At 40.0% G+C, this 26,547-nt stretch overlaps 1 protein-coding gene across 1 annotated transcript in view; it reads right to left on the bottom strand.

The window, feature by feature from the left end:
• Window positions 1–7,667: 7,667 nt before the first annotated feature.
• The window catches only part of NAGS (N-acetylglutamate synthase), a 207,817-nt gene continuing 188,937 nt past the window's right edge, over window positions 7,668–26,547 (bottom strand). The window contains exons 7-8 of the mRNA XM_044055156.1: window positions 14,352–14,591; window positions 7,668–8,333 (exon numbers count right to left, since the gene is read on the bottom strand). Coding sequence (XP_043911091.1) covers window positions 14,420–14,591 — 172 coding nt within the window. The 3' untranslated portion in view covers window positions 7,668–8,333; window positions 14,352–14,419. The remainder of the gene's footprint in view (window positions 8,334–14,351; window positions 14,592–26,547) is intronic.

The following is a 26,547-nucleotide window of genomic DNA, read 5'->3' as shown; positions in this document are numbered from 1 at the left end:
AATGTACCTGATTTTCCTTGTATTTTTTGTGGTCTTGTATGTACCTCTTGATCTTTTATTTGAAAAAATGTGAATATATATGCATTATCTGAAGGAAAGAAAGTCTGAAACTGAAATGTCTGTCATTATTTAGTAACTTTGTTCCTCAGTCTTTTGTCATCAAAAAAATTATGAGAAACAAAGCCCCTAAATAATGACATGCTTTTTTAGTTTGAGTCTTTTGTTCAGACTAATGCTTATCTAAGAGATAGCAATTAAAAAAAGTTTGACTGTTCAATGATAGTGTATTGACTTTTGCTGTTGGTATATGCTTGATTTAAAATGGCAAGCTGGTTGGGCTGACAAATCAGCATGCTCATTTTTGAATATTAATGGCCAGTCACTGTATAATAAATAATGCGCTTTTGCAAAAAAAAAAAAAAAATGTTGAATTTGATACATAATTTTGGCATTTGTAAATATAAATGTAAAATACAGGCTTGTTTCTTGAATGAAAGAAAATACTGTAAATGTGAACTTCAAGATTGTAGCAACATTGCCATCTGCTGTAAGGAAAACTAAGCCAAGAATTTCTTATTGGTCCTTTGAAATTAAAATTACTTATGTCTATTCCTTTGAAGTTAGAATTTGGAGTTTATGAGTCTTGAGTAAACATCCTGCCTATTGTTTTAAGGCTAGCTGAACACATTCTTTCTATTGTTTTAACTCAAGGAATAATTACTGGAGTGTACACATGAAAAGTACAGTTTTGTACCTACCATAAATGTAGATGTTCGAAGATCCACATTGCTGCAGTCCTTACACTTGGGTAGTCCGCTGTCCTCGGTCGGCCCGAATATCAAAGTATAAGGCTGACGGCAGTCAAGCATTTGACTGACAGCAGGACGACAGGGTACAAATGCGCATGACCGACGCCATATCCTCAGTCTTTTCTTGCCCCAGATGTCAGAAGACCCTAAAAATAAAGGTCAAAACCAAAAGACAGCAAACAACCAAACCACCACCCTTGCACTAACAATATGTACAATATATACAAAATACACAAAATGTACAACCCAACCCACACAACCACCTCTAACTACAGAGGGAAGGAGGGAGGGTATTGGACTGCAGCAATGTGGATCTTCGAACATCTACATTTATGGTAGGTACAAAACTGTACTATGTTCTTCATCTCACATTGCTGCAGTCCTTACACTTGGGTAGAATCCCAAAGCAGAGGTAAGGGAGGATGGCTAACTACAAGGAAGCAGGAGCTGCCAAGATGCCCTGCAAAACAGCAGTGGCAAAACCAGCCCTGGATTTAGAGTAAAGTGGCAGGTGATAATGCCTAGAGAAAGTATGCACTGAACTCCAAGTAGCTGCCTCCAAAATATCCTTGGTTGCCACCCCTCAAAAAGCTGTTGAAGTGGCAGTAGCCCTAGTGGAATGAGGCCTAATCCCAGCTGGAATCTCCTTGCCATGATGGGAATAACAGAAAGCAATGCAAAACCCAATCCACTTAGAAATAGTTTGTTTTGACACAGGCTTGCCCTGAGAACTCAAAGCAAAAGAAACAAACAACTGCTGAGACTGCCTGAACCCTTTAGTGCTGTCCAAATAATATCGCAACTGCCTGTGAACATCTAAAGTGTGCAAAATCTTTTCCCCTTTATTTTGGGGATTTGCATAAAAAGTAGGCAAATGAATAGTTTGGTTTAAAGCCACACTAGAAACCACCTTAGGCATAAAGGAAGGATTAGGTAATGATACCCTATCCTTATGGAAAATCAAGAAAGGCTCAACCGCCATAAGGGCCTGCAATTCAGAAACCCTTCTTGCAGAGGTAATTGCCAACAAAAAAGCAGTCTTCCATGACAAATATTTCAACTCAGAAGTAGCTGCAGGCTCAAAAGGTTGTAGAGTGAGTTTCTCCAACACAAAATTGAGATCCCAAGCAGGAGTAGGAGCTCTTCGGGGTCTTATATTCTTTGCCCCTCTAAGAAATTGCTTGAACAAAGGATGAGAAAACAATGGTGGGTCACAATCATAGTGAGCCGAAATTGCTGCAGCATGAACCTTAATAGAAGAGAAAGACAAACCTTTGTCCAATAACTCAGTAAGATATTGAAGAGCCACACTCAAATTAGGCTCAGAAACATCAAAATCTTTGCTGCACTCCAAAATAAAAATCTCTTCCATTTATCTGTGTACACTTTCCTTGTACTAGGCCTTCTAGCTTCCAAAATCACATTCAAAACTTGTTGTGGAAGTTGAGACCCTCTATGGTTCAAAACAGAATATGCCAGGCTGTTAGGTGAAGAGAATGAAGTTTGACATTGAGCAAATGGCTGTCCTCCTGTGACAACAGGTGTGGAATCGAAGGCAAAGGCCACGGAGGCTTCCGACCAGACTTCTCAGTAATGGGTACCAGTGCTGTCGAGGCCAATCTGGAGCTATTAAAATCATCCTTGGCTTGTCCTGTCTGACCTTTAGAAGTACCTTTGGGAGGAGAGGCAGAGGTGGAAAGGCATACACATGAAGATTGCTCCAATTGAAAGAAAGAGCATCCACTTTCCAAGCTGTGGGATGAAACCTTTTGTGCAAAACTTTGGCAGCTGATGGTTTAGTGGAGAAGCGAACAGATCTATGTCTGGAGTTCCCCATGACACTGTCAATTTCTGAAACACATGAGGATCCAATTTCCACTCGTGGGGATCCATAATTTGCCTGCTCAACACATCTGCTAAGGAGTTCTGTGCTCCTGGCAGAAACCTTGCCTGAAGATTGAGTTGTAAACTGAGAGCAGTCTCCCACAAAATCATTGCTTGCCTGCATAGAGGATAAGAATGTTCCCCCTTGCTTGTTGATGTACCACATGACAGTTGTGTTGTCTGTTATAATCAACACCTGCCCTGGAAGAAGTAAATCCTTGAAAGCTATTAATGCAAACTGGACTGCTAACATCTCCTTTAGATTGATATGTAGATGTTGTAGTCTGGCAGGCCACTTGTCTTGTATCCACTTTCCATTTAGATGAGCTCCCCAAGCTTTGTCTGAGGCATCTGTCGTTAAAATCTGACTCGCCTCTGGCCGGGTCACAGAGAGTCCCTTGTTTAGGTGACATTCCTGAGCCCACCACAAAAATTCCTTTTGAATGCAAGGTATTATTTGAATGACAGTGTCTAGATCCTGGCAGTGCTGTGTCCATACATTTTTGAGATACCATTGTAGCTTCCTCATATGCAGTTTGGCATTGGGAAGCACCAGAATACAAGATGCCATGAACCCTAAGGCTTGAAGGACTGTCCTTGCAGTCAGCCCGGACTGATGAGATAGCTGATGGAAGTAAAGGGATAGACTCTTTTGTTTGTCCGGGTTAAAAAGGCCATCTGGGATGCTGTATTCAGTCTCACACCCAGAAAGCACATGTCTTGAGAGGGTACTAGACTGGACTTTATTTCGTTCACAGAATACCCTAGGCATCTTAGCACTGCTATCACATATTCCAAATGACGAAGGAGCTCCTATCTTCCTTGAGCCAGAATCAGGCAGTCGTCCAAATAAGGATAGATCTGTATTCCTTTCAGCCTGAAGAAAGCTATCACTGGAGCCAGAACTTTTGTGAACACTCTGGGCGCAGTAGATAAGCCAAAGGGCAATGCAGAGAACTGATAGTGAAAAGTCCCAGCTCGAAAACGCAGATACTTCCTGCAACTTAGTCTGATAGGAACATGAAGGTAAGCCTCCTTGAGATCCAAAGTTACCATCCAATGATCCTTGCCCAGCAGAGGCAAAAGCTGTTGTAACTTCAACATTTTGAACTTGGGAATGTCCAGATAAGTGTTGAGGATAGATAGATCCAAAATTGGTCTCCACGTGTTCCCCTTCTTTGGTACTAGGAACAGGCGAGAATAAAATCCTAGGCCCACTTCTGGCATAGGGACCGGCTGTATGGCCCTAGTTGAAGTAACAGAGAAATTTGCTTGTGAGCCTCTATTCTTTGTTGAGGAGGAACGTCTGGCATGCCCCTGAAAGGAGGCAAGGTATGGAAATAAAACCTGTAACCTTGATGTATGATATCCAATACCCATTTGTCTTGGGTAATTAAACTCCAATTTTCTTTGAAAAGTGCCAACCTTCCTCCCAAAGGTGCTGCCAGACAGGCTCTGGCAGCTGAAAAGGTAGGTCATTGGGTCTGTTTACGAAAGGACTGACCCCTGCCCTCACCTGAAGACTGTGCAGGAGAACTCCTGTTCTAGGCCTGAAAGAGCCCTGCCTACCACGCCTAGAGCTACCCCTAGACTGGGAATCATAAGAAGGATACGTCCACCCTTTAGCAGGCCAATTTCTGCTAAACTTTGGAGGCTGAACCTGCAAAAAATCTTTAACAGTCTGCATAGACTTAGCCTTGTCTTCCATTTTCTTTAAAACTGCCTCAACAGGAGGACCAAACAACACGTCAGATTGTAAAGGAGCATCTAAAATCCTTGTTTTAACATGTTCAGACAAATTTTGATCCCTAAGCCAGGCGTGCCTGCGAAGAACTGACCCAGTGGCAGCCACCCTAGACGAGGCCTGTACAGCATCAAAACATTGCAAAGAATGCTTACCCACCTGTTCAGAAACATGTACTAAATCTTGCAACTCTTTACAATCAATACCTACTGCCAGAGCATCAACCTTAGACTTTAATTGTGAAAGGAAATAGTTTTGATATTTCAACATGTGAAACTGGCAATTCAAAGCCCTCATAGCAAGAGTGGAAGAAGTATAAACTTTCTTTCCCCATCTATCCAAGGCCCTAGCCTCTTTGTCTGCAGGAACCGGATTCTTAACAACAGAAGCCTTAACACCTTTAGGCCCCTGGCTAACAGTTTCTGGGTCTGCCCTAGGACTCTTAAAAGATACTTATGAGCTTCAGGCACCCTGTAATACCTATCCGCTTGACAGGAGCAGGAGGCAAAGAATCAGGATTAAGAGAAGCCTCTGTAAAACATCTTCCACTACATCCAAACAGGAGGTATAGCCAAAGGCCTATGCTGGGGTAAAACAAAAATTCCCTAAGCCTTTTCCTGGAATCAGAGAAGTCCTGACCTTCCCACTTAAAATGCTCCCTCATGGAATGTAGAGTTTCTGAAAAGAAAAATCCTCAGGAGGAGAAGCAGAAGGAGTAGAATCATCCACATCAGAATCAGAATAAGGAGAGTACTCCTGCAAGTCTTCAGCCAAGACTCTGACACATCTGAAGCCTGCTCAAAACTCCCAGCTCAGGGTCCACCCTAGGCCTCTTATCAGGAGGGGCATAGAACCCTAATCAAAGTAATCAAATCTTCTGCCATTTTAAGCATATGCTTCTTGGGCACAGTACCTGAAGAGCTAGGGTAACACCTACTGAAGCTAAACCTGGCCTGCCCTGGGAGAAGCCTTAGAAACAGAAGGAGAGGGCCTAGCCACCCTAGGAAGGGAGAATAGTAACCTGAGAAGCCCTCAGCTTGACTTGCCTCCTGAGAGGCCACATCTTGCAATACTAAAGTCTCACCCTGGGAACACAAAGAAACCCGGTGGAGCCACCGCTCCACCGACACCTCTAAAGAACCGCGTCCGGCACAGACGGTTCTTCCAGCCTAGACTTAACTGCTTTGTCCTTGCGCTTCTTCGAAGAAGCGGGCGTCGGAGCATCCGACGGCATTTTGTAATTGCACCGCTTCCCAAAGACTAACCTTGCACAATCCAACCTCCTCTTTATAGTGCGTTTATTAAATTTAGCACAAGAGCGACAGCCAACAACGTCGTGCTCAGGACCTAAGCAAGGAATACACAAAGTATGATAATCTCTATGCGGTATCTGTTTCCCACAAGAAATGCAATTATTGACTTTTTCTGTCATCCGGTAAATCACTGAGGCAAGAAAAAACTAAAATATTCTAACGGGTACTTAGCTAACTTTGAACTCGGTCTGAAACTTCGAAATCGAAAAATCTCAGAACGCCAACCGGCACTTGCAATGCTGCTTCTGCATCGGACCATGCGGCAAAAAAGACTGAGGATATGACGTCGGTCATGCGCATTTGTACCCTGACGTCCTGATTTCAGTCAAATGCGCCTTGACCGACGTCAGCCTTATACTTTGATATTCGGGCCGACCGAGGACAGCGGACTACCCAAGTGTAAGGACTGCAGCAATGTGAGATGAAGAACATCTTCTTTTATTGTTGTAGTTTCCTGAGCAAGTGTTAGATATGTGTATACTGGGAAAACCTAAGTGTCAAAATGATGTAATCTGGGGGGGGCCCAGCAGATATGTCTGTTAGTGATTTTAAAAGCTATTACTCAGAGAGAGACTGTAAGAATTTTTGATCTTGATATCCAACCTCAGCACTACCTGTTGCCTTAAGTAAGTTATTTTAGAAGTATGTTTTCTTGTAGTAATAGCTAGGAAATTAGAAGAAAGTTAGACCAAGTCAGAACTGTAATACTGATTTATCTGAAGTTTCTGTGTGATCTCTGAACTCTTGAGTAGCATTGTGGTGTAGTAGTATTGTCTTGTGTTTTAATTATTTATTATTAAATATTTTAAAACCTTTTACCTGTGGCTGGTTTGTGTAGAGATAAGATAGCTCTAGAGTACATTGCATATTTATAGAGTTTACTGTACAAGGCCACTCTAATAAGCCTTAGACTGTTTAGTCACACTTACCAACTGGATAATAATATTGCACAGTAATAAGTGGACACCCTTTTAAGGGCCTTTGGATAGCTGATAAATATTGGTTGGTGGTGACAGTAATTACTACCGTATAGTATGGGTAAAGGGGCACAGCTAGAGAATCTGTGTCAGCCTTTCTCAGGGGTGTCTGTGAAGTTGTATAAACACTTATCTCAAAGTGTCTGTGTGTCAGCTACTTGGGCAGGGACATGAAGCACTGGTTGGACAGAGAGGGTACTGGAGGTTAGCTTGCCAGCTAGGCTGAGATCTGGACCCTATAGTTGTGTCAGTAGGGAGTCTAATTGAGGACCTGGAAAGCAAGGGAGCAACCAGCCCCAGACTGACTGTGATTTCTGTGTGCACTTAAGGGAAATTGCACTTTACTGTGTGTGTTTGTTATCCTCTCCTCTTATATGAGACTCCCTCCCTGGTGTTAGTGGTCAGGATTGAGGCTCCTTGATTGTTGGGCCAGGGCGCGGCCGTCACATATATATTTGTGGGTATGTCTAAATTTTTTGTTATGTTCCTAGATGAAGCATCTATTTGTCACGCAACTTAGTGTGGATTAATATGCAGTATTCTTACTTGATTTCATTTTATGCAAATGAAATGTGAACCCAATTGTCCTCATGTTAAACTATACATCTCAGTCTGTGCATCACTGAATGATATGGTATATCTTTCCTAAACTCCTTTGGTCTTTGACTGTTCGTCTCTGACTGTTCATTATAATGTCCACAGTATTGTGAAACATTAGAAGGCTAATCTGACACATTAAAAGAAAAGTGTGAAATAACATGAGCTCTGTCTGGATACTCTACTATGGTACTGTGTAACACTAGCAGTTCCATTCTGCACCACCAACAGCACTTCCAACCACCTGTGTGCCAGTCACTATACTAGCCACAGATACCAACAAGGAACACTGAAGGCCAAAACTCTATGTGTTATCCTAAAACACTGTAAGAACACAATGGGCTACAGTTTACATACCATTTTATAATACAGTACAAAATGAAGCTCATCAGTTCATATTCCACAGAGTCATTAAAAAAATCTATGGGCTCCAGTATTTGATCAAGTTACTTTACACCATTGTGGAAAGTGCCAGAAAACTCTGGAACATTTAAATTGAACTGTATTCTTGTATATTATCATTTAGAGTCTTTGGTACCGTAAATACTGGAACAAACTCCAGTATAAGCAGTGTCTCAAAGAGTGCTGAACTAATAAAGGCAACAGTTCATTTAGTCATACTAACTTCAGAAACATGCTAATAATCACAGTTCAAAAAATTTGTATACTGCAAGAGACTACTGAAGAGCCCCTTAAAGCATATATCTAAATATAGACAGTTCCAGACAAAAGTTACAACTGCCTGACCCTAATGAAAACAATCTGACTTCATTGTTCACTGTTCACTTTTTAACACACAAAATGCAAATGCCTTGTACTAGTCCAATGAAGCAAATGCAATGGTACTCTGCCAGTAACTTGTTTGAAGAGACATAAAAAACAAATTAGTTTTTTTTTTTAAATAAATACATTTAACATAAAAACTATACAGTACTTTAGTGCTATATAACTTTTTTCTAAGGTTTAGGCTTAATTGTCCTTTATGTTGAACTGGTTCTTCTTTGAAGGTCACAGAAACAGAACTGTTAAGTGCCCAGCTGTTCAGTATTCAAGTATTCCTTAATCCAGCTTGTATGTTTACTGCTGAGAAGAAACAGACTCCTGTGGAAGAGTTCCTGGTTTAAAAAACGAATCTGGAAGGCTTTTTGCGTGATCTACCAGTTCATAAGACTGACGTATGTCTGACAGCCCAAGCCAGAAAACAATCCACTCCCCATTTGTGAAACTACCATCACAGTGTTTGAAGTACCTGTAACAGAAATCCAGATTTAATTCCATACAACAAAAAAGAAAAAAAAAAACACTCAAATGTTAATGTCTCCCTAAATACTGCTATACTGCTTATTAGCATATTTATTCCAAGGCAAGTAAAGAAGTGCATCTTTCCTTTTTTTAACAAACTGATGATGCATGGCAAATGATATGCTTACCTTTCCCCATCCAAGACATACTTCTCGACCAACAGACATTAAAATTAGGAATAAATGGCTCATGAAAAACAGGAAATTTGAATATGAAATCACACTTATCTCTTCTCGTTTCCAGTAGGAATGTGGGCTACTACTCAAACATATATTTAAAAAACAGTGATTGACAAAAATGATGGAAAAAAATAAGCACGTTATCAAAGAGATAGTGTAAAATCTGTAAACTTTAATGACGTTTACCACAAAATTCCTCCAAAATAGGGTCAGTTGAAAAAATCTGACCCGAGATGGCCAACAACTGCAGACATAACTTATTTCATGCAGAAAATGCATAAAAACTCTACCCCAAATTGGACACTTCCTATGACTACTCAAGGGGAAAGGCTGTAACAACCCTGGTAGGACACGGAACAGAGCAAGATAATCTATGAACCAGTAGACATCACTTAGGAGTTATGTACTTACCATAACTTGGCATCTGTGTTGTTCACTTTTCATTCTTCTTCACTGATGGGTTATGGATCTGATCCTCGGATCCAACTCTGTCACTTTTCCAAGACTTTAGATCCTAGACTTGGGCTCTTCCCATAATGCACTGCACTATCCCTAACTCCTCAGATTGAGTTTGCCGCCTATCTATTGATTTATAGAGACAGGACAGATCAAGAATGGATTAAGACTTAAATGACGAACATGACGGTTCCCATAACGTATCCAAGATGTTTTTAGACATGACAAGGCTGGAGGATGGCTGGGAGGGAGGGTGAGAAAGAATGATAAATGGACAACACAGATGCCAAGTTATGGTAAGTACATAACTCCTAAATCTGATGTCCTTTTTATTCTTCCTCACTAATGGGTTAGAGTCCCCAGCAAAATATCTCTAGTGAGATCCCAGATGAAGAATATGCCAGATCACTGTCGAACCAAAGATGGTCTGCTTCTACAGACAGTACCCAATATGTAATGTGTCACAAAGGTAAGATTTTTTGACCAAGTGATTGCAGTACAGATATCGTCAACAGGAGCTCTGGAACAGAAGTGGATGAGGTAGTTGTAGAACTGGTGGAATGGCTCTAGGATTACAAGTCAATTCCAAACCATTTTGGGAGAAATCAGCAGAATACAGTCAGTAATCTCTTTGGCCACCTGGAGACAGTTTGATCTAAGTGGGTAGAATAGAAGGGCATAGACTGTTAGAATTTATGTACTGGGTAATGCATGAAGTATAAATGTAGTTATACAGGAGGGATTCTTATGAAAAATAATGCAAGAAGGTTTGGCAACAATGCTTGAAGGTTATAAATTTGTTTTGTCAATGCAAATACCACCAAGAAGAATTTTTTTTAAAGAAATTTCATAAGACAATTTTAGCGGAAACATATAATCTTTTACAAGCTTAAAAGAATTCTTAACTCAAGCAGTTGGGAAGAAGATTAGATAAGCAGTTTGTTAGCCATTCTATACTCTGGTCTCATGCAATTTACGTAAAATATTAAATTTGGATTAAATAAGGAGGGATATGTGTAGAAGGATACCCTCTTTTTAAGAAGGGTAAAGCGAGGATAACCTTAAGCTCCGAGAAAGAAGAGGGGTGTCTCACGGAGGACACAAGAAGCAAGATTTGGCTATATTTTCATAATGGCTAGGGTTTAAAGGTTAAGTAAACCATGTCTAGTAGAATTCTGACGTCTAGTTGGAATAACAGGAGGTTAAGTAATCCTACCTTATTTGTTTTTATTGGAAATTAAACTAAAAATTCACCTAGAAGGAAACTTGACTCCCAAAGTCTCGACAGTTAGAGAATCTGGGCTATACTTTAGGACACTGATAGGGTATATCTAAAACCCTGAATCTGCGAACCCATTATTTCTAGCAATATAAATACAGTGGATATAAAGGGTCTATATTAGAACATCGAAGTATTACTATTTCGAAAGTAATAATATCGAACCCTTTGCATCGAATGCTGAAAATAGCGGAGCTGCAGAATATCGAATACTTTCCTAGAGAAAGTATTCAGTGGGCCGTTTCTGCAGCTTCGCTATTTCCTTGACTGCAGAGCGAAGATTACGGACCGGGTTAAGATAAGTGTCCGAATGAAGGTGAGTGTGCGATAGGGACCTTAGGGTTAGGGAGCAGGAAAGGTGAGTGTGCGATAGGGTCTTTAGGGTTAGGGAGAGGGTAAGGTGAGTGTGCGATAGGGACTTTAGGGTTAGGGAGCGGGTAAGGTGAGTGTGCGATAGGGACTTTAGGGTTAGGGAGCGAGTAAGGTGAGTGTGCGGTAGTTACGGACCTTAAGGTTAGGGTGGGGTTAAGGTAAGTGGATAGCTAGTAGTGTATGTATGGTTTAGTATAGGGTTTTGTGAAGTGTATGTGTGTGGATTATGTATTTTGGTGTGCTTGTGTTGTGTGGATGTTTGTTGGAACAGCAAATTTTTTCCCTGGGAAAAAAATTGCTGTTCTGAGTGTTTGATGTTATGGTGTTTCGAGTGAAATGGTTCGATATTAGAACATTCGATGTAGTAATACTTCGATGTTCTGATACAGACCCAATATAAAAGGTGTACACACCCCTGTTAAAATGGCAGGTTTTTGTGATATAAAAAAAAAATGAGACCACAATAAATAATTTCAAAACTTTTTCCACTTTTAATGTGACCTATAAACCTGTACAATTCAATTGAAAAACAAACAAATCTGTTAGGGGAAAAATATAAAAATAAAAAATGTACAATAAGCTGGTTGCAAAAGTGTGCACACCCATAAACTAATACTTTGTTGAAGCACCTTTTGATTTAATTACAGCATTCAGTCTTCTTGGGTACACACCTGCCATCAATTAAAGAGACTCTGATTAACCACAAATAAAGTTCAGCTGTCCTAGTAGGATTTTCTTGACATTTACTCAGTTACCTGTTACAGCAAAAGCCATGGTTCACAGAGAGCTTACAAAGCATCAAAGGGATCTCATTGTTGAAAGGTATCAGTCAGGAGAAGGGTATAAAAAAATTTCCACAGCATTGGATATAACATGAAACACAGTGAAGACATTCATCAAAAAGTGGAGAAAATATGGGACAACAGTGACGTTGCAAAGAACTGGACATATTTCCAAAATTGATGAAAAGACAAGACAAAAACTGGTCAAGGAGGCTGCTAAGAGACCTACAGCAACACTAAAGGAGCTGCAGGACTTTCTGGCAAGTTCTGGTTGTGTACTACATGTGACAACAATCTCCCATATTCTCCATATGTCTGGGCTATGGGGTAGGGTTGCAAGACGGAAGCCTTTTCTTACACAGAAAAACATCCAGGCCTGGCTAAAATTCACAAAACAATACATCAAGTCTCCCAAAAACATGTAGGAGAATGTGTTATGGTCTGATGAGACCCACTTTGAACTTTCTGGCTACAATTCCAAAAGGGATGTTTGGTGCAAAAACAACACTTCACATCACCAAAAGAACATCCACATGGTGAAACATGGTGGTGGCAGTATCATGCTTTGGGGTTGCTTTTCTTCAGTTGGAACTGGGCTTTATTCAAGGTGGAGGGGATTATCAACAGTTCCAAATACCAGTCACGTTTGGCCCTAAACCTTCGGTTGTCTGCTAGAAAGCTGAAGATGAAGAATTTCACCTTTCAACAAGACAATGACCCCAAGCATACATCCAAATCAACAAAAGAATGGCTTTACCAGAAGAAAATAAAAATTTTGGAATGGCCCAGCCAGAGCCCAGAACTAAATCCAATAGAAAATCTGTGGGCTGACCTGAAGAGAGGTATGCACAAGAGATGCCCTCGCAATCTGACAGATTTGGAGTGCTTCTGCAAGGAAGAGTGGGCAAATATTGCCAAGTCAAGATATGCCATGCTGATAGACTCCTACACAAGAAGACTGAATGTTGTAATTAAATCAAAAGGTGCTTCAACAAAACATTAGTTTAAGGGTGTGCACACTTATGCAGCCAGCTTATTGTATGGTTTTATTTCTTATATTTTTCCCCTAACATATTTGTTTGTTTTTCAATTGAATTATACAGGTTATAGTTCACATTAAAGGTGGGAAAAGTTTTGAATGATTTATTGTGGTTTCGTTTTTTCACATCACAAAAACCTGGCATTTTAACAAGGGTGTGTACACTTTTTACCCAAAAGGGGAATTTAACAAGGACTCCTGAGGAATGCCCGAAAAGTAGAAGTGTTGTGCAAGTATATCTGATAACAGATAAGTCAGAGGCAACTGAAAGAAGGGTACCCTCCTAGTAATTGGGAAATGGACTTTTGGAGTTATTCGAAAGGACAACCAAGATACTAGGTGGAAGACAGAAAGAAAGTAGTTATTCCTAAGAGTTATATAGAAGAGTGAACTTATTAGTTAATGAATTTCTACCTAGAAAATATAAGGACAGGGACTTCCAAGATGGCTGCACACCAAGTAACAGCTTGTTTCTAGCTCTCCCAGTGTGAAAACAGAAACTCAGCAGAGAAGGCCAGTAGACTTGTGTTTATGGGTAAATTTTAGTAACTGGCTAGTAAGTGCACTGCCTGGATGCCAGGAATAAAGAACTGCAGAAGACCTGGAAAAATATCAGCTACAAAAAGTGAGGAGGAAACACTAATTGGGGAAAGTTCTGCAGCTGTTAAGCATAAAGCAATGCAACCTTCAGATATGACTGCCAATAATTTACAGGAAGATGTAAGATAACTGCATACACACCTGGTTAAAATAAAACACTGAAGAAGTATATCAACACAAGCAACAAAAGGCTGAAAAAATGGAAGAAGCTTTAAACAGATATTCAGATGAGATGATAAAGCTGCAAAAATCAGAGGTCAAAATGAAGAAAAGGCTGGCTGAATATGAGACTTCTCAGGAAGAAATGTTTCAAAAAAATAACAGAATTAGAGGATGGAGCACATAAGGAAAACCTGAGATTTTCAGCTATACCAGAGAAGCTGGAAGGAAAAGACTACATAAATTTTATGAAAGCACAAATAGGCAAATGGACCGGTATTCCACAGCAGGAGTTGTTAGTTGTAAGGGCACATAATGTGTATTCTCCAAACCTAGCTATAAGAAATCAACCTAGACCTTTAATAGTGAAGATGCAATCCTACAAGTAGGAGTTGATTCTGACAAAACTGGGGCAGAAGGACAAAATACTAAAAGTGGGAGACAAATGAGTGTTTGTGGAGAACAATTACTCATTGTACACCAGGCATAAGAGGAGAAAATTCATTCCACTATTCAGAGAATATCAAGATGCAGGTATGAGTTTCAAACTGCTGTATCCAGCTGTCTTTATGGTGTTCTTCCCTGGAGGGACAAAATCATATTTTGATGAAGTGCATGCTAAGGAAGGAATACAAGTCTGTCCAATGAAAAGTGTGCTGTGAAACATAAGGATATTCTGCTTCTTGTTCTTCTGGTAATAAAGACCACTGACAGACTACCTGTGAAACCTTTTCTAGTATTTCAACAGAAAATGTTGGACAGAAGGAAGGGAGCATGAGAGTTGACTAGAAGAATCGAGAGTATGTTGGAAATGAAGCAGAGACAGGATTTGGGTGATGGAGAAGAACAGTAATAAAACCACAGAAACAGAACTGTTAAGTGCCCAGCTGTTCAGTATTCAAGTATTCCTTAATCCAGCTTGCATGTTTACTGCTGAGAAGAAACAGACTCCTGTGGAAGAGTTCCTGGTTTAAAAAACGAATCTGGAAGGCTTTTTGCGTGATCTACCAGTTCATAAGACTGACGTATGTCTGACAGCCCAAGCCAGAAAACAATCCACTCCCCATTTGTGAAACTACCATCACAGTGTTTGAAGTACCTGTAACATAAATCCAGATTTAATTCCATACAACAAAAAAGAAAAAAAAAAACACTCAAATGTTAATGTCTCCCTAAATACTGCTATACTGCTTATTAGCATATTTATTCCAAGGCAAGTAAAGAAGTGCATCTTTCCTTTTTTTAACAAACTGATGATGCATGGCAAATGATATGCTTACCTTTCCCCATCCAAGACATACTTCTCGACCAACAGACATTAAAATTAGGAATAAATGGCTCATGAAAAACAGGAAATTTGAATATGAAATCACACTTATCTCTTCTCGTTTCCAGTAGGAATGTGGGCTACTACTCAAACATATATTTAAAAAACAGTGATTGACAAAAATGATGGAAAAAAATAAGCACGTTATCAAAGAGATAGTGTAAAATCTGTAAACTTTAATGACGTTTACCACAAAATTCCTCCAAAATAGGGTCAGTTGAGAAAAATCTGACCCGAGATGGCCAACAACTGCAGACATAACTTATTTCATGCAGAAAATGCATAAAAACTCTACCCCAAATTGGACACTTCCTATGACTACTCAAGGGGAAAGGCTGTAACAACCCTGGTAGGACACGGAACAGAGCAAGATAATCTATGAACCAGTAGACATCACTTAGGAGTTATGTACTTACCATAACTTGGCATCTGTGTTGTTCACTTTTCATTCTTCTTCACTGATGGGTTATGGATCTGATCCTCGGATCCAACTCTGTCACTTTTCCAAGACTTTAGATCCTAGACTTGGGCTCTTCCCATAATGCACTGTACTATCCCTAACTCCTCAGATTGAGTTTGCCGCCTATCTATTGATTTATAGAGACAGGACAGATCAAGAATGGATTAAGACTTAAACGACGAACATGACGGTTCCCATAACGTATCCAAGATGTTTTTAGACATGACAAGGCTGGAGGATGGCTGGGAGGGAGGGTGAGAAAGAATGATAAATGGACAACACAGATGCCAAGTTATGGTAAGTACATAACTCCTAAATCTGATGTCCTTTTTAGTCTTCCTCACTAATGGGTTAGAGTCCCCAGCAAAATATCTCTAGTGAGATCCCAGATGAAGAATATGCCAGATCACTGTCGAACCAAAGATGGTCTGCTTCTACAGACAGTACCCAATATGTAATGTGTCACAAAGGTAAGATTTTTTGACCAAGTGATTGCAGTACAGATATCGTCAACAGGAGCTCTGGAACAGAAGTGGATGAGGTAGTTGTAGAACTGGTGGAATGGCTCTAGGATGACAAGTCAATTCCAAACCATTTTGGGAGAAATCAACAGAATACAGTCAGTAATCTCTTTGGCCACCTGGAGACAGTTTGATCTAAGTGGGTAGAATAGAAGGGCACAGACTGTTAGAATTTATGTACTGGGTAATGCATGAAGTATAAATGTAGTTATACAGGAGGGATTCTTATGAAAAATAATGCAAGAAGGTTTGGCAACAATGCTTGAAGGTTATAAATTTGTTTTGTCAATGCAAATACCACCAAGAAGAATTTTTTTTAAAGAAATTTCATAAGACAATTTTAGCGGAAACATAATCTCTTACAAGCTTAAAAGAATTCTTAACTCAAGCAGTTGGGAAGAAGATTAGATAAGCAGTTTGTTAGCCATTCTATACTCTGGTCTCATGCAATTTACGTAAAATATTAAATTTGGATTAAATAAGGAGGGATATGTGTAGAAGGATACCCTCTTTTTAAGAAGGGTAAAGCGAGGATAACCTTAAGCTCCGAGAAAGAAGAGGGGTGTCTCACGGAGGACACAAGAAGCAAGATTTGGCTATATTTTCATAATGGCTAGGGTTTAAAGGTTAAGTAAACCATGTCTAGTAGAATTCTGACGTCTAGTTGGAATAACAGGAGGTTAAGTAATCCTACCTTATTTGTTTTTATTGGAAATTAAACTAAAAATTCACCTAGAAGGAAACTTGACTCCCAAAGTCTCGACAGTTAGAGAATCTGGGCTATACTTTAGGACACTGATAGGGTATATCTAAAACCCTGAATCTGCGAACCCATTATTTCTAGCAATATAAATACAGTGGATATAAAGGGTCTATATTAGAACATCGAAGTATTACTATTTCGAAAGTAATAATATCGAACCCTTTGCATCGAATGCTGAAAATAGCGGAGCTGCAGAATATCGAATACTTTCCTAGAGAAAGTATTCAGTGGGCCGTTTCTGCAGCTTCGCTATTTCTTTGACTGCAGAGCGAAGATTACGGACCGGGTTAAGATAAGTGTCCGAATGAAGGTGAGTGTGCGATAGGGACCTTAGGGTTAGGGAGCAGGAAAGGTGAGTGTGCGATAGGGTCTTTAGGGTTAGGGAGAGGGTAAGGTGAGTGTGCGATAGGGACTTTAGGGTTAGGGAGCGGGTAAGGTGAGTGTGCGATAGGGACTTTAGGGTTAGGGAGCGAGTAAGGTGAGTGTGCGGTAGTTACGGACCTTGGGGTTAGGGTGGGGTTAAGGTAAGTGGATAGCTAGTAGTGTATGTATGGTTTAGTATAGGGTTTTGTGAAGTGTATGTGTGTGGATTATGTATTTTGGTGTGCTTGTGTTGTGTGGATGTTTGTTGGAACAGCAAATTTTTTCCCTGGGAAAAAAATTGCTGTTCTGAGTGTTTGATGTTATGGTGTTTTGAGTGAAATGGTTCGATATTAGAACATTCGATGTAGTAATACTTCGATGTTCTGATACAGACCCAATATAAAAGGTGTACACACCCCTGTTAAAATGGCAGGTTTTTGTGATATAAAAAAAAAATGAGACCACAATAAATAATTTCAAAACTTTTTCCACTTTTAATGTGACCTATAAACCTGTACAATTCAATTGAAAAACAAACAAATCTGTTAGGGGAAAAATATAAAAATAAAAAATGTACAATAAGCTGGTTGCAAAAGTGTGCACACCCATAAACTAATACTTTGTTGAAGCACCTTTTGATTTAATTACAGCATTCAGTCTTCTTGGGTACACACCTGCCATCAATTAAAGAGACTCTGATTAACCACAAATAAAGTTCAGCTGTCCTAGTAGGATTTTCTTGACATTTACTCAGTTACCTGTTACAGCAAAAGCCATGGTTCACAGAGAGCTTACAAAGCATCAAAGGGATCTCATTGTTGAAAGGTATCAGTCAGGAGAAGGGTATAAAAAAATTTCCACAGCATTGGATATAACATGAAACACAGTGAAGACATTCATCAAAAGTGGAGAAAATATGGGACAACAGTGACGTTGCAAAGAACTGGACATATTTCCAAAATTGATGAAAAGACAAGACAAAAACTGGTCAAGGAGGCTGCCAAGAGACCTACAGCAACACTAAAGGAGCTGCAGGACTTTCTGGCAAGTTCTGGTTGTGTACTACATGTGACAACAATCTCCCATATTCTCCATATGTCTGGGCTATGGGGTAGGGTTGCAAGACGGAAGCCTTTTCTTACACAGAAAAACATCCAGGCCTGGCTAAAATTCACAAAACAATACATCAAGTCTCCCAAAAACATGTAGGAGAATGTGTTATGGTCTGATGAGACCCACTTTGAACTTTCTGGCTACAATTCCAAAAGGGATGTTTGGTGCAAAAACAACACTTCACATCACCAAAAGAACATCCACATGGTGAAGCATGGTGGTGGCAGTATCATGCTTTGGGGTTGCTTTTCTTCAGTTGGAACTGGGCTTTATTCAAGGTGGAGGGGATTATCAACAGTTCCAAATACCAGTCACGTTTGGCCCTAAACCTTGATTTGTCTGCTAGAAAGCTGAAGATGAAGAATTTCACCTTTCAACAAGACAATGACCCCAAGCATACATCCAAATCAACAAAAGAATGGCTTTACCAGAAGAAAATAAAAATTTTGGAATGGCCCAGCCAGAGCCCAGAACTAAATCCAATAGAAAATCTGTGGGCTGACCTGAAGAGAGGTATGCACAAGAGAAGCCCTCGCAATCTGACAGATTTGGAGTGCTTCTGCAAGGAAGAGTGGGCAAATATTGCCAAGTCAAGATATGCCATGCTGATAGACTCCTACACAAGAAGACTGAATGTTGTAATTAAATCAAAAGGTGCTTCAACAAAACATTAGTTTAAGGGTGTGCACACTTATGCAGCCAGCTTATTGTATGGTTTTTATTTCTTATATTTTTCCCCTAACATATTTGTTTGTTTTTCAATTGAATTATACAGGTTATACTTCACATTAAAGGTGGGAAAAGTTTTGAATGATTTATTGTGGTTTCGTTTTTTCACATCACAAAAACCTGGCATTTTAACAAGGGTGTGTACACTTTTTTACCCAAAAAGGGGAATTTAACAAGGACTCCTGAGGAATGCCCGAAAAGTAGAAGTGTTGTGCAAGTATATCTGATAACAGATAAGTCAGAGGCAACTGAAAGAAGGGTACCCTCCCTAGTAATTGGGAAATGGACTTTTGGAGTTATTCGAAAAGGACAACCAAGATACTAGGTGGAAGACAGAAAGAAAGTAGTTATTCCTAAGAGTTATATAGAAGAGTGAACTTATTAGTTAATGAATTTCTACCTAGAAAATATAAGGACAGGGACTTCCAAGATGGCTGCACACCAAGTAACAGCTTGTTTCTAGCTCTCCCAGTGTGAAAACAGAAACTCAGCAGAGAAGGCCAGTAGACTTGTGTTTATGGGTAAATTTTAGTAACTGGCTAGTAAGTGCACTGCCTGGATGCCAGGAATAAAGAACTGCAGAAGACCTGGAAAAATGTCAGCTACAAAAAGTGAGGAGGAAACACTAATTGGGGAAAGTTCTGCAGCTGTTAAGCATAAAGCAATGCAACCTTCAGATATGACTGCCAATAATCTACAGGAAGATATAAGAAAACTGCATACAGACCTGGTTAAAATAAAACACTGAAGAAGTATATCAACACAAGCAACAAAAGGCTGAAAAAATGGAAGAAGCTTTAAACAGATATTCAGATGAGATGATAAAGCTGCAAAAATCAGAGGTCAAAATGAAGAAAAGGCTGGCTGAATATGAGACTTCTCAGGAAGAAATGTTTCAAAAAAATAACAGAATTAGAGGATGGAGCACATAAGGAAAACCTGAGATTTTCAGCTATACCAGAGAAGCTGGAAGGAAAAGACTACATAAATTTTATGAAAGCACAAATAGGCAAATGGACCAGTATTCCACAGCAGGAGTTGTTAGTTGTAAGGGCACATCATGTGTATTCTCCAAACCTAGCTATAAGAAATCAACCTAGACCTTTAATAGTGAAGATGCAATCCTACAAGTAGGAGTTGATTCTGACAAAACTGGGGCAGAAGGACAAAATACTAAAAGTGGGAGACAAATGAGTGTTTGTGGAGAACAATTACTCATTGTACACCAGGCATAAGAGGAGAAAATTCATTCCACTATTCAGAGAATGTCAAGATGCAGGTATGAGTTTCAAACTGCTGTATCCAGCTGTCTTTATGGTGTTCTTCCCTGGAGGGACAAAATCATATTTTGATGAAATGCATGCTAAGGAAGGAATACAAGTCTGTCCAATGAAAAGTGTGCTGTGAAACATAAGGATATTCTGCTTCTTGTTCTTCTGGTAATAAAGACCACTGACAGACTACCTGTGAAACCTTTTCTAGTATTTCAACAGAAAATGTTGGACAGAAGGAAGGGAGCATGAGAGTTGACTAGAAGAATCGAGAGTATGTTGGAAATGAAGCAGAGACAGGATTTGGGTGATGGAGAAGAACAGTAATAAAACCAGTAACTTAATGTGGGATTACAATGCAATAATTATATTTGTAAAATATGGCAGAACAAAAAAATCTGCAAATATTGAACTTTTTCAAAATTTGTTGGAATTTTGGGGGGACTCTAAAGTATATGTCCAACTTCATATCATTAATGTTCAGAAAAATGCTTTGGGAAGGGGAAAAGAGGGGAGAAAGCTAACTGTAAGTAAAGAAAACTATTTTTCTTAATAGTACTGTATTTGTGGTATATGGTTTTCTTTCCATGCTATTTTAAGTGCAATTGGGACTGTAAACATTTTGTTTTTGCTCCACTCTTCTTGTACAGTTTTGAGAAATACAGACAATGCAATATAAAAAAAGCCTGGTTAAAAAGGCATGACAAAGTTAAAATTAATGTGCTTTTTCTCATTTTTGCATAGGAAAATGACTGGATTAAGGACCCTGGAGTGATTAGTTTTAAGACATAGCAAGTAAATGAAAAAGAATATTGAATATTATGAGGCTTTTTCCCTAGCAAATCCATGCATACTTAGTAGCAATTCTGTGGCTGGTCTTCATGTTTCCATGGAAACAGTCTGATAAAGAGAAACTGACTATCTGGTTCTCATGTCTCCATGGAGACGATCTGATCATGAGAAACTGGGGACAATCTGGTGGAAGGGGATAGGCTGAGGGAAAAGAAAAACGAAAGAAAAGAAAAAATGGCTAGGACATAATGTTCTCTGAAAGCAATCAGGGGTTTTACCAGCTGGAAGAGCTTTAAAGATAAGACAAAACCAATTACACCTGAAGTAAAGTTCTCTCAGTTTTTTTTAATGCAATGGGGGTACTAATATAAACAGGTGCTTTTCTTTTCTCCCTTCTCTCTTTTTCTTTGTTCAGTTTTAAGAAATGTAGGAAAAAAAGGAAGGGGGAGAGGAAAGGTCTGGTTAAGAGAGTATGACAAAAGAAAAATATGTGTGCTTTTTCCCATGGTTGCATACGGAAATGACTGGGTAAAGACCCCAGGCGTTATCCAGTAACAAGTTTATTATAAAGCATGGAAATGAAAAAGAATACTGAAATTATAAGGCTTTTTTTGGTAAACAAGGTACCCTTAGCAGTTGTGTGTCTGGTTTGCATGTCACTACAAGACAATTTGATAAAGAGAAATGGCTTGAAGAAAGTGTTTACTGAAAGCATTCAAGTGTTTCCTCAGCTGGGAGAGCTATAAAAATAGACAAAATCAAATAGCACTTACTAATAGCACAGGCTGTACCATGCGGCTCAGCATGACTAACCTTTATTTTTGGTTAACTCTAGCCTGCCTGTGTGGCTATCAACTTACAACTTTTGTTCTTATTAAGAAGTAAAAACTTCACTATTTGAAGATGTACACATGTTTGTGTGTTAAATGGGTATGACAAAACACAACTGTATTTAAGACCAACCTGCCGAACAGTATATGCATGTAACATAAAAGTTGGAACTAAGCATTTAACAAAAAAAAAAAAAAAAACAGTTACACATAAAAGGTGGTAATAATGACTATATAAGAAAATTATGCTTTCTTTAATGTCTTTCAATCTGAATGGTCTTACAGATAGACATAAAAAATAGAGAGTAATGAACTATATTAAAAAATACAAATAGCTATGCTACAGGAGACACACCTGGAAATAACTGAACATGTAAATTTGATAAAGGCTGAGAGAGTGGTGATTGAAGCAGATTTTAGTGGGCATGTTGGTGAAGGGGACAGAGGGGATGAGGAAGTGATGAGTAGGTATGGAGTTAAGGAGAGGAATGCAGAAGGTCAGGTGGTAGTGGATTTTACAAAAAGGATGGACATGGCTGTAGTGCACTTCTGTGATGGCTTTGTGGTTAACTACTGTGACTATGGTGTATGAGGTCCTGGGTTCGAGACCTGCATGGTTGTTCATTTTTATATCTGTCATGGCTTAGTGGTAAATCATGTCTATGGTGTGTAGGGTCCTGGGTTCGAGCATAGCAGAGGCTGTTTATAGGGTTGGGAGGGTGGCCTAATGGTTAAGGTGTTTGTCTTACAAACACAAGGTGCAGGGTTCGTGTTTCAAAAAGGATAATTGGCTAGGCTTAAAATGGCTTGCAAGGGCAGTTAGCCTAGTACTAATCTATGAACCTATGAAAATATATTTTAAGAAGAGGGAAAAGCACAAGGTGACATAAAGAGTGGAGGAAGATGCGCATAAGTGGATTCTATCCTATGCATGAGGGCCGTCTGAAGGAAATTGAAGACTGTAAAGTGGTTACAGTGGAAAGCGTAGATAGGCAGCATAGGACGGTGGTCTGTAGGATGATGTTGGTGATCAAGAACAGGAGGAGGAGAGTAAGGGCAGTGCCAAGGATCAAAAGGTGGAAGTTGAAAAAGGATGACTGTAAGGTGGAGTTCAGGGAAGAATTAAGACAGGCACTGGGTGGCAGTGAAGCGTTACAGACTAGCTGGGTAACTACTACAGAGCTGGTAAGGGACACAGCTAGAAAGGTGCTTGGTGTGACATCTGGACAGAGGAAGTAGGACAAGGAGACCTGGTGGTGCAACGAGGAAGTACAGGAGAGTATACAGAGAAAGAGTTTGGTGAAGAGGAAGTGGGACTATCAGAGAGATGAAGAAAGTAGATAGGAGTATAAGGAGATGAGGCATTTGGTGATGAGAGAGAGGTGGTGATGGCTAAGGATAAGGCATATGGAGAGTTGTATGAGAGGTTGGACACTAAGGAAGGAGAAAAGGACCTGTACCGATTGGCTAGACAGAGGGATCGAGCTGGGAAAGATGTTTAGCAGGTTAAAGGTGATAAAGGATAACGAGGAAAACATGCTCATAAGTGAGGATGTGTTGAGCAGATGGAAAGAGTACTTTGAGGGTCTGATGAATGAAGAGAATGAGAGACTGAGAAGGTTGGATGATCTGAGGATAGTGAATCAGGAAGTGCAATGGATTAGCAAGGAGGAAGTAAGGACAGCTATGAAGAGGATGAAGAATGGAAAGTCTGCTGGTCCAGATGACATACCTGTGGAAGCATGGAGGTGTTTTTAGGCGAGATGGCAGTAGAGTTTTTAACCAGCTTGTTTAATGAAATCTTGGAAAGTGAGAGGATACCTGAGGAATGGAGAAGTGTTTTGGTACCAATGTTTAAGAATAAGGGTGATGTGCAGAGCTGTAGTAACTACAGAGGGATAAAACTGATCAGTCACACCATGAAGTTATAGGAAAGAATAGTGGAAGTTAGGTTAAGAAGGGAGGTGATGATTAGTGCACAGCAGTATGGTTTCATGCCAGGAAAGAGCACTACAGATGCAATGTTTGCTCTGAGGATGTTGATGGAGAAGTATGGAGAGGGTCAGATGGAGATGCATTGTGTCTTTGTGAACTTAGCGAAAGCATATGACAGGGTGCCTACAGAGGAGTTGTGGTATTGTATGAGGAAGTCTGGAGTGACAGAGAGGTATGTAGGAGTGGTACAGGATATGTACGAGGGTAGTGTGACAGTGGTGAGATATGCGGTAGGAGTGACAGATGCATTCAAAGTGGAGATGGGATTACATCAAGGATAAGCTCTGAGCCCATCCTTATTTGCAATGTTGATGGAAAAGTTGACCGATGAGATCCCTGTGGACTATGATGTTTGTGAATGACACTGTGACCTGTGGTGAGAGTAGGGAACAGGTACAGGAGATACTGGAAAAGTGGAGATATGCTGTAGACAGGACAGGAATGAAGGTCAGCAGGAGTAAGACAGAATATAGGTGTGTGAATGAGAGAGAGGATACAGGAGTGGTGAGGATACGGGGAGTAGAGATTAAATACTTGGGATCAACAGTTCAGAGTAATGGTGAGTGGGAAGACAGGTGAAGAAGAGAATACAGGCAGGGTGGAGTGGTGGAGAAGACTGTTAGGAGTGATTAGTGACAGACAGGTACCAGCAAGAGTGAAAGGGAAGGTCTACAAGAGGGTAGTGAGACCAGGTATGTTATATGGAATGGAAATGGTGGCACTGATGAAAAGACAGGAGTTAGACCTGGAGGTGGCAGAGTTAAAGATGTAAGATTTGCATTGGGTGTGATGAAGATTGGCAGAATGAGGAACCAGTATATTACAGGGTCAGCTCAGGTTGGACGGTTTGGAGACAAAGCCAGAGAGGTGAAATTGCGCTGGTTTGGACACCTGCTGAGGAGGGATGTTGGGTATACTGGGAGAAGGATGCTAAGGATGAAGCTGCCAGGTAAGAGGAAAAGGGGAAGGCCTAAGTTAAGGTTTACAGATGTGGTGAGACAGGATATGCAGGTGGCTGATGTGACAGAGCAAGATAAAGATGACAGGAAGAAGTGAAAACAGATGATGTGCTGGGGTGACCCCTAAAGGGAAAAGAAGATGTGAATTTGATAAAGAAAAGTTTTCAGGATGGTTATTCAACGGAATATCTGGGGAGAAGGAAAATATGGTTACTTATATTAATTGCAAGAGGAGCTCCAATTGTGACAGAAGAGGGGGAAAAAAGATAATAATGGAAGATATACAGTACTTAGGGGTTACTGGGAAGGGAGGAAGATTACACTGGCATGCCTTTACATTCCACCTAAACTGCTATAATGGAGCTTAAGAAAATTCTGGGAAAAATAATCAGTTTTCAGCAAGGAATATTACTTACAGATGGGGATTAGAATTTTGATTGTAACAGTGAAAATGTGTCTGGAGGGCCTAGAAGGGAAACTATAACAAAGGAGGGTAGATTTTTGAAATTTATGAAAATGTTTGGCACAGAAGATGTGAATTCAGTACAAGGAGTTCAGAGTTAATTTACATATTATTCTCCAAAATACAAAAACTGGGCAAGGCTAGACAGAATGTATATCTCACACAAACATGTCCATTTAATTGAAGGTCTTGAAACGCACCCACTATTTCAGATCATGCACCACTAATAAATAAAAAGGGAAGGTAACGAAATAGACATAAGACACTGGCACTTTCCCACCTATCGGCTGAAAAGAAAGGAATTTAAGGAATGGGTTTTGGAATTAATTCAGGAGCTAGTAGACAAGATAGAGATTTCTTCTGATAATATAGCTAGGGAGTGGGGTAAAATGAATGTGGAATTTAAAACTAGGGTGGAAATAAGGGAAAGGGAAATATGGTTAAGAAGTAAAAAGAATTATTTTAGAGGGACTGACAAATGTTAAAGTATTGCAAAATAGGGCGATCTCTCTGAATAAGAAAAGGAGCAACTGCAGAATGATAAATATAAAATAAGGGATTACCTCGATAATATAGGTTCATAGGTAGGTACTAGGCTATCGGCCCTGGGGCCTATACAAGCCCAGCCAAAAAGGTACCCTGGATTTTGCCACCCAAGAAAATTATTTTCATGTGCCACTGTCGAGCAGAGCCACAGAAGTGATCCGCGGGATGAATTTCCTATTTCCCATCCAATCAAGATTTTTCTTGAAGAGTGCTAATGAGGAACTTTGTTTGATATAGATAGGTAGTTTATTCCAGAGTATGGCAAGTCTCTGGGACAGGAATCTATCCCTCTGGCATGTTCTGTTTATTGTGGTGAGAAGGTTTAGGTCCCTAGAGCGTGTAGCTCGGAGGGATTGGGATTTCTTTAAGTGGAGCATGTCCAACAGCTCTGGGTTTGACATAGCTTTGTATGTTAGGCAGAGATCACCTCTGAGTAGGCGATATGCGACGGAGTAAAGCTGGAGTTTGTTGAGACTGTCTGCGTAGGGCATCTGTTTGAGGCCGGTAATCCTTTTTGTGAGGTATTTCTGTGGCCTTTCCAGTTGTTGTAGACGTCTTGTGAGGTACATACCAAATGGGGCGTTGTACTCTAAAATGGGTCTAATGAGTGATGAGTAGAGGGGAACAATGACCTCTTTTTTTCTGGATGAGAAACCTTTTGTGATGAGGTGTGCCACATAGAAGGATTTCCTGACTACTGTGGCGATGTGATTATCAAAGGAGAGACTACTGTCCACCTGTGTCCCAAAGTCACTTATCACACTTTCGATGTTAAGTATACTACCCCCTATGTTGTAGTTCATGGGTACAGAGTTTTTACCAAAGGGGATGACAATGCACTTTTTGGCATTCAGCTTGAGGCCATGGCTTTGACACCAGGCATCTGTCTCAGTGAGGCCCTTTTGTAGGATGTCCACATCGTT

Source organism: Protopterus annectens, chromosome 13.part0, assembly GCF_019279795.1.
Source record: "Protopterus annectens isolate FY-2018-M chromosome 13.part0, PAN1.0, whole genome shotgun sequence".
In the NCBI taxonomy this organism is placed as follows: domain Eukaryota; kingdom Metazoa; phylum Chordata; order Ceratodontiformes; family Protopteridae; genus Protopterus; species Protopterus annectens.
Note: the sequence above shows the minus strand (reverse complement) of the source record. Positions and strands in the feature narration are given on the sequence as shown.